General features: G+C 39.3%; 1 protein-coding gene across 1 annotated transcript; it reads left to right on the top strand.

Moving 5' to 3' along the window:
• The first annotated feature begins 1,548 nt into the window (after positions 1-1,548).
• LOC121394063 (heme-binding protein 2-like) lies at positions 1,549-8,664 on the top strand. The gene is made up of 4 exons (XM_041564085.1): positions 1,549-1,714; positions 4,437-4,560; positions 7,425-7,593; positions 8,410-8,664. Exons 1-4 carry the CDS (start codon positions 1,556-1,558, stop codon positions 8,573-8,575), a joined length of 618 nt encoding a protein of 205 aa, XP_041420019.1. The 5' UTR covers positions 1,549-1,555; the 3' UTR covers positions 8,576-8,664.
• The last annotated feature ends 7,494 nt before the right edge of the window (positions 8,665-16,158 follow it).

Here is a 16,158-nt window from a genome sequence, read left to right as displayed (position 1 = left end):
CAGAACCTGGATCAATTAGCAACCTTAACTAACACACAAAAAAGACAGCAGAACAAAATAAAAGGGGTCTGAAAAGAGCAGTTTAGATGAGAGGGACAAGGTCCTGTTGTATGGCACACATATTGAGAGCTTCTGCCAACGAGCTTGTTGTGTGCATGATATCACACGCATGGACATAGAGAGCAAAAGTTGTAGCACAAAATTTCTGTGCTACAAATGACCACCCGCACTAGGAGCTCCCTCCCGGTTGGGGCAATTAAAAAAAAAAAAATCCCCCCAACTGGAGTGTTGGCTTTATTGTGGAAACAATTTGACAGGTGCGCTTTAATCTGACTACTGTCCATTTTCTTGTGCATTTTATCAGAATTCTTAATATGATGTGACATGATGAATGAAATTTGAATTTGTATTCTGTGCTCACCTTAATTCGCTAGGCCTACTAAGGCACACTGTATCACTTTTTCAGCTAGCAGTTAGGCAGGTTTTATAAAGACATAAAAGGTTTAACTTGATGGTCGTGTGTCTGTATTCAACCTAACTTACTAATGTCACTAATAGTGGTGACCCTCTTTTTATGAATTGCTGTTTCCTACATTGCTATGGTTTTGGATAATAAAACAGATACTGTTTTTTTGTAATGCAGCAGAATTCAGCACACGTTAATAGTGCTGCTCCAGCAGAATTCTGTACTGGAATCCATTTTTCAAAAGAGCAAACAGATTTTTTTATATTTAATTTTGAAATCTGACATAGGGCTAGACATATTGTCAGTTTCCCGGCTGCCTCCAGTCATGTGACTTGTGCTCTGATAAACTTCAGTCACTCTTTACTGCTGCACTGCAAGTTGGAGTGATATAACCTCCCTCCCTCCCCCCCCAGTAGCCTAACAACAGTACAATGGGAAGGTAACCAGATAACCGCTCCCTAACACAAGATAACAGCTGCCTGGTAGATATAAGAACAGCAGTCAATAGTAAAAGCCAAGTCCCACTGAGACTGATTCAGTTACATTAAGTAGGAGATATAACAGCCTGCCAGAAAGTAGTTCCATCCTAAAGTGTTTGCACAAGTCACATGACTGGGGCAGCTGGTAAACTGACAATATGTCTAGCCCCGTGTCAGATTTCAAAATTGAATATAAAAAAATATTTTTGCTCTTTTGAGAAATGGATTTCAGTGCAGAATTCTGCTGGAGCAGGACTATTGACTGATGCATTTTGAATAAAACATGTTTTCTCATGACAGTATCCCCTTAAGCTAGAATTAGAAAAAAATCTGGTTCTTAGTATAACCTAGATGTTTTCCAGCAAAAGTGCAAAGTAGCCCTCACCCCTTTACCAGATTAAAGAAAAATCTTATCAAATACAACTGATACTATTGTCTAATATTGACCTTTGTGAACAAGACATTTGAGCCAAGAAAATGCTAACTGATATTAATCAACATTGCTCCTGGTAAGTACCTACCATTAAAAATGTTACGCCCCTTAGTGCTTCCTACATATATAAAACAAATAAACCAGATCTTTTAATGTGTTTGCATCTCTGGTGCAAATATGAACGTGAGGTTCCTGGGAATGATGCTGATCGGGTTTTTCCTGTTTGAAAATGTGGTGGAGGCAAAACAAACTGCCTGTGATTGTGATGAGGACAAGCTTCCTGCTTTTTGTCGAGGAATTACCTGCCCAAAGTATACATTGGTGGAAAAAAATAAAGTAAGTAATACTTTCTGTGTGCTACAGTATCCCATGGGTCTCAGTATTACCAGCTGTTATGGGACCACTATCTTTGCTAAATGGTTTTGTAGCTTATCAGTCGTATGCCTCTTCTTCTATGCAAGTACCCCTTAATACTTGAAAATAAACATTTCCATCACTTAAGTTAAACTGAAATTATAATGAAGTTACTGCTGTCATATGTTCTACAGGGTTTCATGTATCATGAGAAACACGATGTATGGATAAGCAGCTTCCAGCAACCTAATAGATGCACACTCCCATAAAAACCCCTACTTGGGAGGCAGAAGGATGCTTGTAGCATTGGCAAATGGGGGAATGCACTTGACCCCCCCCTTGGAATTTTGCATACCTCACAGCTCACACCTCGCTATCCTAGATCTCTTTTTTAACGTCCCATGTTGACCTGCTTGTCTTCTTTTCAGTATCCTGCTTCTCAAGAAAAAAATCCAGGATGGCTGTGTGTTCCACTGTGGAATGCACAGCCATATTGAATTTTTTACATGAACCTGGCAGAGGGAGGAGAGACAGAGACGAGCATGGGAGCAACAGGAAAGAAGAACATAGCTGTTTGTATTCTGCCTGTGCAAGTATATGTGAGGGAATGCCCATTTATGCATTTCTTTTACTATAATGTCTGGAGTTAATGGAGCGCTCATTGGCCATTTCTACAATCATTATACTAGCACATCTCAGGTTAATATGCAGATTACCCATTTCTTGTAGCAATTATACTGACACATCCAAAATTAATATGCCGATTGTTTTTAATTTTCTGTACAAATTATACTAACATGTCTTGGGCAGATTGTCCATTTATTGTAGTAATTATACTGGCACGACTGGGGTTAAAATGCCTATTTTATTTAGGGATGATACTGGCTCGTCTGTGGTTAATATGCTCGTTGTCCATTTTCAATAGTAGTGAAACTGGCACATATGGGGTGTGTTTAGGTTAAATGAGTATGGTATTTATGGGTGTGTTCACAAAGTGCAGCAACAATGGATAATGAGCCTACTAACCACTGATGTGCCAGTATAATCACTAAATAAAATGGATAACGACATATTATAGATGTGTCAGTATACAGTAATTACTACATAAAAAAGAAAATAAGCATATTAACCTTAGAATTTCCAATATAATCACTAAATAAAATGGATAATGGGCATATTAACTCTAGACATGCCAGTATAATACTACCGAAAAGCAGCTGTGTCAGTAAAATCAATGTAGAAATAAGCACTTCATTAACCCTAGGCAAGCCTGTAAGATCACTGAAAAATAACCATTTAGAACTCAATTAACCCCAGAAAAGCCAGTAAGATCACAGAAAAATGGCCAATGCAAGTAAGAACAAGGCAGAAATTGACTGATTGAAAGCATTCCCTCACCTACACTTGCTCAAGTAGAATACCAACACCAATATTTTCTTCTTTCCTTGCACTCCCACAATGCTTGGCTCTCTCACAGCCTGTATTAAACTCTTGTGAAAAAGTCCAATATGGCCACTTTGGATTATGAGGTGCAGGGAGTAGAGAAGACATGAAGAGGCAGTGCAGGACATTCAAAGGACAATTTGGGACAGTAAAAGCGGGAACTTTGGGAGGTATAATAGTGACATTAGTCTGTGATTCAGTAGATGCAAGTTAATTGCATGTGTCTCCCTGTCGTTTACACCTTGTGGACAACTCCTTGAACTTCAACAGGGTGTCTACTGAGCCCAATGGGGCTGTAATTTATAGGGCTCCCCTTGTGACATCAGGGCCCCCATTCAAATGCCCGTCTCCTTCTTTCTCTCAAATATATTTGTCAATAGTACATACATGTAAGCAAGACAGCACCCAGTTTTGCTCTTTGCACATGTGTTTGTAAATGAGTCTTTTTGTCTTGTGAATTTCACTTTATGGATGTTACATGTGGATGCTATGCATTAACTACCCTAGCAACTAGGCAGCGGTTAGGAAAATTAACAGCCAGCATAGAAAAATGACAAATAAAAAATAAGAATAGCGAAATTATTAAAGCCTCACAATCAATCTGTATTTTGATTGCCTGGGTCAGCGAGCCAAACAACCAGATCGAATTTTCAGTTGTACATACAATAAAAAAAATTCCCGGGTGCTCCTTATTAAGAACATGTAATAGGAGCACCAGGAACACTCACGGATATAATAAAGTGAATTTACTGAATTTTTACAAAATCTACCCACATCAACACATTTCGGTTCATCCTGACGACCACACACACACACACACATCCATAACCTGCACAACCATAAGAGAAAACAAAAAACCTGGGTGCTAGTCCAAAACATAGAAATACATTCTGCAAATATTGACAGCACTCCAAGGATATTCAAAACTCATTGATAATCACAAGCAGGTAAAGGTTTATTGAAAATCCAACGTTTTGGCTCGGTACTGGAACCTTATCCCTGACTAAGGTTCCAGTAAGGAGCCGAAACATTGGCTTTTCAATAAACCTTCACCTGCTTGTGATTATCAATGAGTTGTGAATATCCTTGGAGTGCTGTCAATATTTGCAGAATGTATATATATATATATATATATATATATATATATATATATATATATATATATATATATATATATATATAAAATCAATTAGGTGATTTTATTAGTGGAGACTAGTTCATTTATATGTCTAATGCTTAATCTTTCTGTGCTGTTTTTCAGAATTTTGAATTGCGTACCTATCAACCCACAAGCTGGGTGACAACTTCTTTAGATAAAACTCATGAAGGTTTTCTAAACAGTATTTTTCACTTGACTATGTACATGAATGGAAACAATTCAGACGGTATGATGTGCTTCTTCACTTCTGTCTATATTTCTACATATGTAAGACATACCCCAACAGCATTTCTTAACTACAGTTCCCAGTATGTCCTTATAGGAATAAACAAGTATATATAATAATCCTATCTTGGCCACCCCCCTGTGCCATAGGATATCCACCATTAATATCTTACCTGTTACGAACGGAGTCCCAAACCTAGAGCAAACTCCAAGGTTCTGGTCACGCATCACTCTCACGCCTTTAGCAACCACCCTTGGCTTCAGGAGGAGTCCTCCGCTACTCTGGTGCCGCCAGGTCTTAATGTGAGAGAACCAGGGAAAAAGCTGTAGGCAGACAAGGGAACCGAACGTGGTACTGAAGTGGAGAACTAGAAGCGTGTCAAGGTACAGGCTGGGTCATTACCAATCAGGTAGTGCAGTACAGAATCATAGACAAAGTGGAGTCAAGGTCAAACACCAAAACACAGTACAAAATCTGAATCCAGAATAGTCAAGGCATAGGCAAAATCAGGGCAGGCAGGGGCCAGGATAAGATCAGAGACAGGCAGAGTCAAAACAGTACAGGAATCACTAGAAAATGGCACCCAGGAACTAAGTAAATAGACATTTACATTGGGCAATGACTTTAACACAGAGAGCCCTTTAAATAGGCGCATTTATGATATGGTGCAGAAGGAGATGGATGCGGTGGCAGTCCCCGTCGCACCCCAACTAGATCACCAGGTTGAGTCATTACATTACCATTCACAGGTCCTGAATCCCCTTTGCTAAGTGAAAGGGTACTGGGAATTTACCTCTCATGGCAGTGCCTCCACCTAGTGGGATACGGGTGGCACCACTAGGAATAAATGAATAACCACAGCATTTGCAGTAAAACAAATATAACTTTATATTAATGTAAAGTACAGAGCAAATAGGCAACTTACATATCAATAACCCACTACCCTGGGGAACCTGTGTGGCAGTCCAACCCTGGCACAGTCCCTTCCCCGCCCAAGAGCTCTTAAACTTTCCCCAGGTAGTGCTACCTGCCCAAATACCTCTCCTGCTGGACAGAGGTAGTTGCTCCCACATTGCAGGCACATGCACAATGCCTGTTCTCAAACAGGGGACACGCTGGATCCTTTACCCTCCCTCAGGCACAACTCACCTGGAACTCGAAAAGGGGGTTGTGGGAGCACTCAAAAGGCTAAGTTTAAGTATATTTAAAGGAGAACTAAAGCCTAACTAAATAAGTAGGGTAGAAATGTTGTATATTACGTTTGGAACTTCTGTATCAGCCCAAGGCACCCACAGTCATTTAGCAGCTAAGATGCCCCAGTAGCTCCCCATCTTCTTTTCTGCTGATTCACTGCATATGCTCTGTGCTGCTGTCACTTACTGAGCTTAGATACCCACTCACAATATACAGTACACATATATATGTCACAATATAAGGCTGATTAGTAATTAATACTGATAATTACTACATGGCAGCACAGAAACAAGTGCAACTAGCACCAGAATTTAATAATCAGCCTTGTAACATCAGCTTATATTACATACAAAACTCATTTTCTGCTTGATAATTTGCCACAACCCCTAAGCTTAGCTTCTCAACAGCTGCTCAGAGTCCACTGAGAATGTGAGTGTCACAGACACTTTCCAAGATGGTGACCCCCTGTGACAAGTTTGAAGTCCTGGATCATTGCTGCTATTGAGAAGCTGAAACTTTCGGCTGGTGCAATAAGTTCACTATATAAATATTATATATTATTCATTTTTAGGGTTTAGTTCTCCTTTAAGTATAATGGAAGTGCTACTTTTTGATGCACATTCCCTGGTCCCCTATCTCATATGCAATTCAGTATAAATGCAAGTGCATGTGTTTACAAAACAGGGGTTTTAAGTTACAAAGTTATGATCATAAAGTTGAAAAGCCACCATAAGGTCAAGGTAAACCCCATACGGTGGTCCCTAACCTGTTTACCTCTGGTCATAGTATAAAAAGTCTTTTACTTCTCTGCATAGTAGCATTACATGTAATCAGTGTCTCTTGGTTTCAGTCTAAGGGCTAGATCATCCCCCACCAGTGAGGGAGAGAATGCCCAAACCAACGGCCATTTTTAAAAGCATAGGAGCGCCATTAGTTCAAAGGGGTGGGTATGGGGTGCTATTACAAACCACTTATGAAGCTCAGCCACAGCTTCAGGCTACAATACAATTGGGGGGTTGCAGGAGCATTCACCTGGAACGCACACAAATGCGTCAGGCATCCACATTGACTCAATCCTCCAGCCAAGCACACAAAGCTTTCTTTAATCTTCAGGGTACAGCTTCCAAGACTATCCATAGTGCGAGAACAACACCCCCTTTACTCTGCATGACACAACTCCCAGCACTCTGGGAGACCAAGACCAAGCTTTTCTAAACAAAATAATATGCTCAACAAATCGGTCTACATAAAAAAGGTGGAAAACAGAATCTGCAAAGTGCAGATTAACAATAAAGTCTACACTGAGCATTTTCTCTGCAGTAGCAAAAATAGCATCAAATCATGTTTTGGGGAGTATGTGTAGAGTGGAGTATGGTGTGCCACAAATCAACACAATGATTTGGAGTAACATGAAGGACTTTTAGTACCAAATGGTTTCCATTTCTTTGTGGCTGCATATGATTGGAGCTGCTCTTATGGGAGTGGGCAAAAAAAAAAAAAACACATATTGGGCCGGACTAAGCAGCAGTTGTAGATAATAAGACTGGGGGATAGAGATGTCCCACCTTCAATTCACACTAAAAGCCAAAGATCCCATTTCATTCGGATTATTATAGATATATTTATGAACTTAGAGATGTCAAATTCTAAAACATTATATGTTCTTTAAGGAATCCTAATGGAGATGGCTGTCCCTATCTTAGTAATTATTCCAGTCGGTAAATCACCTGTCAATAGAACCATGATGTTCCTTCTGCCAACGGAAATTGAGAATCCCCCGGCACCCGCAGATGCTGACATTTCATTTCAAAACTTTAAAGCAACATCTGTTTACCTTAGGTAAGTGCGCCATTGGTCTGATTGTTCCCTCTCTCTATGGCTCAATTACAATCACAGATGCAAGTACCGTTGTGAAAGAGTAGATGCAACTGTTTCAAATATTGACACAGTACATTAAAGGTACTTGCTCCAGAACTCGCTGCTTGCTCTTTAGTGTATTTGCATCAAGCGCTCATTGTGCCCGGGCCAGTCTGTGTAATGGATGGAGCACAAGAGTGCCTATTAATGTAAAGAACCCTTGAGCTACCACTACCCTGAAGCGAGTAGTAATTACAGGGTTCCTACTGCAGACTACATACATTGGCACAGTGGACTTATGCTTAAAGAATTATATGCAGATGTCATTTTAATACAAAGCACTGAAAATGACACAATCTCCACTCCAACAATTTTGAGCTCAGGGCCTGTTTTTAAATTTAGTCCAGACCTGGCCAGCACTATGAGCTACATCAGTGATCCCCAACCAGTGCTCACGAAGCAGGTGCTTTTTTTTTTAAATCATTGGCTTTGAGGCAAGTTTTAGTTGCATAAAAACCATGTGTACTGCCAAACACAGCCTGTAGGCTGCCAGTCCACATAGGGACTACCAAATAGCCAATCACAGCCCTTATTTGGCACCCCCAGGAACATTTTTCATGCTTGTATTTCTCCCCAACTCTTACATTTGAATGTGGCTAACAGGGATAAAAAGATGGGGACCCCTGAGCTACATGATGAACAAGTACTATTACCTATAGAGAATGTGCAGAGAAAGCTAATGTTTTTCTTGTGCAACCAAGATATAAAAAAGATATTAAAAAATATGCTTTTCTGCAGGACTTTTACTGACTTCAGTGATGGATCTGCACATGCGAAAAAACTGGCAGAAGTACTTAATTCCCAGCACAAGGGTTTTGATAGATCATTCTTCATATTAGCTATCTATCATGATCCAATTCTCCTAATTGGACGGCACTTTGAGGTGTGGTTTTTAGCAAACTAAGGAAACACAATCAGAACGTTTGTTTCTTATAAGCTGCTGAGACAAAACACGCTTGTGACATCACTCTTAGGATGCCCTGGTTACGCCTTTATGTCTCTGCCCAACTCATGTTCTTTCTTGTAGTTTACACTACTCTGTCTATGGAAAAATTGTGGGACTTGGGAAAATGTGGGACTGTTGTGAGTCAATATTCTTAACAAAATTTAAATAAATTCTCTCTCCTTAATAAACTATCCTGCATTTCATAACTGTGTGGTGATAATTATTTGTAATACTTTACTGCTGCAAGGCCACACCTCTCAAACATACCCATACAACTAAGAAACATCTAGGTTTGAAGTAGATCTACTCACACTACACTACTTACATTAAAGAGAAGGTAACTTTTTATACGTAATGTATTATTGGTTTTAAAACATAAAAGGCACAAAACATTTGCCAAAATGTAAAATAAAATACATTAAGACAATATGTTAAAAACAATGTTGAGGTTGGTAAATGAGTTGTCTTGACAAGTATCTGCTCATCCGTAATAAACCTTATACATAACACACATATATGAACAATGGATGTCCACCACACAGGGTTCTACATAGGACATTTGGGTCCTCAGCGTATGTAGGATTGAGCTCAGTTTATGTAAGGAAAGAAAATGTTATTTTAAATATTATGCAGTAGACATTGATATTCTTAAAGAACATGTAGTTGGGTGTTATCTATTAATATTAAATAAAAAATATTGTATATACAGATATGGGACCTGTTTACCAGAATGCTAGGGACTTGGGGAATGGATCTTTCCGTAATTTGAATCTTCATACCTTAAAGGGATCCTGTCATTGGAAAACATGTTTTTTTCAAAATGCATCAGTTAATAATGCTACTCTAGCAGAATTCTGCACAGAAATCCATTTCTCAAAAGAGCAAACAGATTTTTTTTATATTTAATTTTTAAATCTGACATGGGGCTAGAAATTTCCCAGCTGCCCCTAGTCATGTGACTTGTGCCTGCACTTTAGGAGAGAAATGCTTTCTGGCAGGCTGCTGTTTTTCCTTTTCAATGTAACTGAATGTGTCTCAGTGGGACATGGGTTTTTATTATTGAGTGGTGTTCTTAGATCTACCAGGCAGCTGTTATCTTGTGTTAGGGAGCTGCTATCTGGTTACCTTCCCATTGTTCTTTTGTTTGGCTGCTGGGGGGGGGGGGAGGGGGTGATATCACTCCAACTTGCAGTACAGCAGTAAAGAGTGACTGAAATTTATTAGAGCACAAGTCACATGACTTGGGGCAGCTGGGAAATTGACAATATGTCTAGCCCCATGTCAGATTTCAAAATTGAATATAAAAAAATCTGTTTGCTCTTTTGAGAAATGGATTTCAGTGCAGAATTCTGCTGGAGCAGCACTATTAACTGATTCATTTTGAAAAACAGTTTTTTCCCCATGACAGTATCCCTTTAAAGGAGACATATAGGATAAATGAAAAAAAACCTTATTTTGTAGGCAATTATGAGTGATATATGGTGTTGCTTTTACATGGTGCTAAAAATTTATATTATCTTTAAAAATAGCCCCGTTATTAGAGCTCCCTATAGATGTTCTCTTGTCCCTGTTTGTGTTTCAAATGAGGGGTGGGTGTGTCCTAACGGTCCCTGCCAGAAGCACAGTAGGGGGGAGACAGCCAATCACAGCCATGCAGTCACACAAGCACAGACAGGCTTCAGTTCCCTATCAGGTCCTGCTATCTGCTGATTGGTTCCTGTCCTACAGTACAGTGAGCTGAGAGCTGCCGGCTCCCCTGTACAGCCTGGGAATTCAGAGAGCAAGAAGTGGAAGAGAAGGGAGGGATTATTAGGGTTTTTGCAGAAATATTCAATAAATCAGTCTGAAACACTACTTTTTTAAGCACAATTCTTCTATATCTAAATGAGTATAATGCACTGGTACATTCTTATTTTTTACACAAAATGTCTCCTTTAAGTCTTGTAGAAAACCATTAAGCATTAAATTAACCCAATATGCTGGTTTTGCTTCCAATAAGGATTAATGATATCTTATTTTGGATCTAGTATAAGGTACTGTTTTATTATTACAGAAAAAAGAAAGTATTTAACATATTTAAAAATTTGGATAAAATGGGAGATGATTTTTCTGTAATTCTGAGCTTTCTGGATAATTGGGTCTTCCCAGAGGCACTGTGTGTTGCCTCCAGTCAGGGACCTCAGTGAAGAGGGACTGTAGGGTAGAAGCTGCTTTCCTGACAACTTCCAGGAGGGAAAGGTTGTACTGCAATTGCCTGTGTACTCTCTGTGTGAGCCTGCCTTTGATCTGTGTGAACTCTCAATATGCTGTTTTCCTCAACTCCTGCGTGAGTATTAAACCTGTGGTCATTTGCCCTTTTTGGCATAATAAACTGTTCCTGATTGTTAAGAACCTCCTGGCGCCCAAGTTGTTTTTGTGTGCACAGTAGCCTGGGGGGGATGTAGTTGCACTACACCATAGAGGGAACACTTCCACTTAGCGAAGGCCCTGCCCTGGGTGTAAGTCGCGTGTAACCCATGCTCTAGTGTTCTAGCTGGTGAATTAACCCCGAGTGGCCCAAATAGGTGTTACATATGAAATGGAAGCAAAGTGAGAAGCCTTTCTAGAAGAGTTGGGGTTACAAATCTGTTTTAACAGCAAGGAGAGGACCAACTTCATATAATAATACGCTTGGTTTTGGAGTGGCATGTTGTCCACATACTTTGGGCCATATAATATATGATCAACCTTGTACCATTCACTTGGATTAGTGGCATACTGTTCTTAAATGAGAAGGAATACCATTTTCTACTTGGGGTGCCAAAAGTTAGGCACCCTCGAGTGACTACTTTCACTTACCTGATACCCCCTGGGTTGCACCAGGCTAAGCCATACTGACATTTCTGCTTGAGCATTTGGAGCCTGAATAGAAGAGAAAACTGTGCAAAATAAAGCTTGTTTCTAATATATTTTGATTCAAAAGCAAACGGTTATGACCTATGTGCCCCCCTCAAGTCACTGATTGGTTACTGCCTGGTAACCAATCAGTGATAACCAAAAGAGCTGCAAAGCAGGAAGTAGTGTTCTGTTCTGTTAGACATCCAGTCACTCCAGCCTTTATACATTACATTTTTGGCTAACTAACTATGTTAGAAACATTTTTTATTTTGCACATCCTATCTATTTACCCAGTTTTTATTTTTACACTGAACTAATCCGTTAAAAGCTTATTTGTCAACTGTCAGCTCCGAGTACTTTTATAGGTTTTTTTCCCTCATCTATAACAGCCCTACTATAAAAATAGTCAGTTGATTTATGTGTGCCGTTTCTCCTCTGATGTAAAGGTCTCCCATCTGTTATACTGCCTATAAAAATAAAGTTCCTCAGAAAAGCAGGAATAAAAGTCAGTTGCTATTTTGTGTGCAGAAATTCTTCCTGATAATGAACACTTCATTTCAGCAAAATGGAGCAATATTTTACATTTCTAGGACATTGTTTCTATTGCTGAATAATTCACAGCAGTTGCAGAATCGCTGATTTATTGGGATACAGACTGTAGCACATTTGTAACAGGAAAATAATGCAACAGTTTAAGGAGTCTACTTACTAAAGTGTGTAAGAGCAACATAATGACCCCTATGAGTACAATTGCATCCAATTTTTCATTGCAGCGCAAGTGCAACTATCAGTTTTGATGCGCCAGATGCATGTCTCCTGATGACTGCAGTTATGGTGGAAACATGGGGAAATGCTACATTATTGATAAAACAGGGTGATTGCTCTCACAATTGAACTTGCTGTAAAACCCCCTTAGAGTGACCAAATAAAGGCACAATGTTGAAATAAACTGCTCTGCCCAATGCCACTTGTAGCGGAGATGGTTTTTAGGCCATTTGTGACCAGGGGATGGGGCCAAAGGGTGATTCCTGGAAAATTATGTTTTTACATGTCTGCAAAAGATGCAGAGGCTAAAGGTGGAGGGTACAGGGAGACATACCAGATTTTGCCATATACACAGTGTCACGAGTGTGTCATGATACAGGTATGGCATGTATTATCCAGAATGCTCGGGACCTGGGGTTTTCTGGATAAGGGGTCTTTCTATAAATTGGATCTTCATACCTTAAATCTATTTAAAAAAATAATTAAACATTAAATCATCTAGATAGGACTTTTCAACCTCAACGCTATTTTATTATTACAAAGAAAAAGAAAAACATTTTTAACATTTTGAATTATTTAGAGATTGGAGATAGCCTTCCCATAATTCGGAGCCTTCTGGATAACGGGTTTCCAGGTAAGGGATCCATACCTGTACCTAGGGTAATGCTAGCCTTGCATACCCTCCATCAGAATATATGAATGGCACACAGGCCTTAAAGACATGCCTTTGAACTTTAAAGGCGAACTAAAGCTTAACTAAAGAAGTAGCTAGATATGTACATTATGTTTTGGGCTTCTGTACCAGCCCAAGGCAACCACAGCCATTTAGCAGTAAAGATCTGTGTCTCCAAAGATGCCCTAGTAGCTCCCCATCTTCTTTTCTACTGATTCACTGCTCATGCTCTGTGCTGTCACTTACTGAGCTTAGGGACCCACTCACAATGTAAAGTACATATAGAAAAGAAATGTCAAAATATAAGGCTGATTAGTAATTAATACCAGAAACCAGCACAATAAGCATTAAAATTTATAATTTGCAGCTGCTCAGAGCCCACTGAGCATGTGAGGGTCACAAACACTTTCCAAGATGGTGACCCCACCCTGTGACAAGTTAGACGTCCTGGATCATTGCTGCTATTGAGATGCTGAGGCTGGTGCAATAAGTTCAGTATATAAAATATGGCAATTCAGCCACATTAATTTTTAGGGTTTAGTTCTCTTTTAAATGTGACACAACCACTATATATAGTACCCAATAGGATTCACCATCATGGTAACAAGGGCACAGTAGTTGGTGATGATATACTACCCAAGGGGAGTTACAGGAGGATAAACAATAGACAGCACATATGTGTAAGTGGGCATCTCAAAGCAAAGCAGGCAGTAGTGGTCCAATATAATATATTGGCCAGGCCAGATGTGGCTCTTTAACGGAGACCATCCAGATGAGCATTGTAGGCTCATAGTCTGACGCACCAACATTTTTTTATTTTAATAAAAAGCTTACATTTTAGATGCTCTCTAAATGATTTCCTCAGACACAGACAGGGTGATTAGCTCTAATGACATCTCTCCTTACGCGGATTCCAGACACAATCCAAAAGCCAGTGCACTCAATTCTGAGAGATCATGATATTGCTCGGCTGTATCTCGTTCTTCACTGATTGCTGTTTTCTCGGTGAGAGCTGTATCTGTACCAAACACGGTTATTTTTTTTCTTCTTTCCTGTTGAAATGAATACCAACGTTTCTAGGTGATTGCTGATGGTAATGGTTTATAATGAGCTGCTCCGCTGATCAGTGTTATTTCTTTTGGTTAAAAGGGGAAATTAACACTTGTATTCAGCAATAATGATTTTGACATATACACTGAGGGGGTTATTTACTAAGCTCCAAATACCCGAAATCTGAAAAATTCGTGATTTTTTTTAAATAAAATTGAACTTTTAAAAAAATCATGAATTTTTCGGAATTTATTAAACCCCGAGGGCTAAAAAGCCCGAATATAAAAACACGGCATCTCAAACCTGTCGAGGTTGCATGAAAGTCAATGGGAACAGTCCCATTGATTTTTGCTTGGGTCGGGGGTTTTGGGCAATTTCAAAATGTTTTCAGAGCTTTCGGGTGAAAACTATGAAAAATTCTGCGATTTCGGAGGAAAATTCACGAAAATCAGAGCTTTTCCCGCATAGCAAATTTTAGGGAAAATGTAATAATAAATAAATGTTAAAAACCCGAGCGGGTTAGATCGGAGTTTGTAGCAGCCGATATTGAGATAAATTTGGACCTTGATAAATAACCCCCTTACAGAGCCCATGTCATATTTCTGAGGTTTTTTTTTTCTCTTATTATTTTATAACATTCCTCTCTTTCAGTAGAATCTATCTGTGTTATCACAGCCCTTACATGGCTGATATACATTATGTGACTGCTGTTGCGGAACCCATTCCTTCCTTGTAAAACACTTGTTACCTGAGGGATGGAATGGATTGTCCCTGTAAGGGCCCTTCACCAAATTGCTGTCCGTATTCTATCACCTTCCCATCATTCACAGTAATTGCACAAACTAATAACTGCACACGCCAGCCTCGGTTTTTATTCCATGTTGCTGCCACTGATTTTCAATAAATACTTTGCATTCCTCTTTCCAACAATTCCATTTCAGTGTTTAAATACATTTTATATAGTTACATTTACTTTTGCAACACCATGGTTTTGTTTCTTCTGCATAAACAAATTATTTCTTAATTCTTAACCTGTACAAGGTAGTTGTTTCTATGAATGTATTCTCCATTCCTATTTAAGGTATTCATTCTACACCAGTTGATACCTGGCAACTGAGTTCTACGCTTGAGTGGGAAGGTACTAAAGGGGTGGTTCATCTTTAAGTTAACTTATAGTATGTTATAGAATGTCCAATTCTAAGCAACATTTCAATTGGTCTTCATTATTTAATTTTTACAGCTTTTGAATTATTTGCCTTCTTTTTCTGACTCTTTCCGGCTTTCAAATGGGCGTCGCTGACCCCATCTAAAAAACAAATGTTCTGTAAGGCTACAAATGTATTGTTACTTTTTATTACTCATCTTTCCATTTAGGCCTTTTATATTGATGCATGGTTGCTAGGGTACTTTGGACCCTAGCAACCAGATTGCTGAAACGGCAACTGAAGAGCTTCTGAATAAAAAGCTAAATAAAACCAATTGCAAATTGTCTCAGAATATCACTCTCTACATCATACTAAAAGTTGAACAACCCATTTAAGCATGCACAGTATGCTGTGGGGTTGGATAGGATGCACCCAAGCCATTGTGGAATAGGCATCCAGCAAATTGGTAATTGTGACTCTAATTGTGTGCATGTGTGGTTTAAATTTTACATGGGTGTGCGGTGTGTGCTTTCTAAGGGCTCTTACACATGAGCGTTTTTACCTGCACTCCCCTGCGTTCCGTTTTTCGGCGTTCAGCCGCAGGGGAGCGCAGGAATAGACGCATTTAATTATTTCAAATGGGAAAAGCAGTTAACAAGTGAGCATTCGGTTACTTACAAAGGCAGGTAATAATTCTTCAGCAGCATCGCCCGCTATGCTAGGGATATATGCAGCGCCTACATTTGTGAGCAACTTTTTTCAAGAATGAATTAGAACCAAATTATCTGATGAGCACCTTGAGAATTCACTGAGAATTGCAACTACTTCCATTCAACCAGATATTGATACATTCGTTTCTCAAACACAATGTCAAAAATCCCACTAGGTTTATGATGCCCTCTTTTCTTTTACAATAAAATAAATGAAAAGTTAGCGTTAGTGTTTGTGTGTATTTCGAGTGTGGCCCCAGAATATCTTTCTTCTTCCAATGTGGCCCAGGGAAGCCAAAAGGTTGGACACCCCTGATTTAG

Source organism: Xenopus laevis, chromosome 5S (assembly GCF_017654675.1).
Source record: "Xenopus laevis strain J_2021 chromosome 5S, Xenopus_laevis_v10.1, whole genome shotgun sequence".
Taxonomy (NCBI): domain Eukaryota; kingdom Metazoa; phylum Chordata; class Amphibia; order Anura; family Pipidae; genus Xenopus; species Xenopus laevis.
The sequence above is the reverse complement of the archived record's forward strand: the minus strand, read 5'-3'. Positions and strand labels throughout refer to the sequence as shown.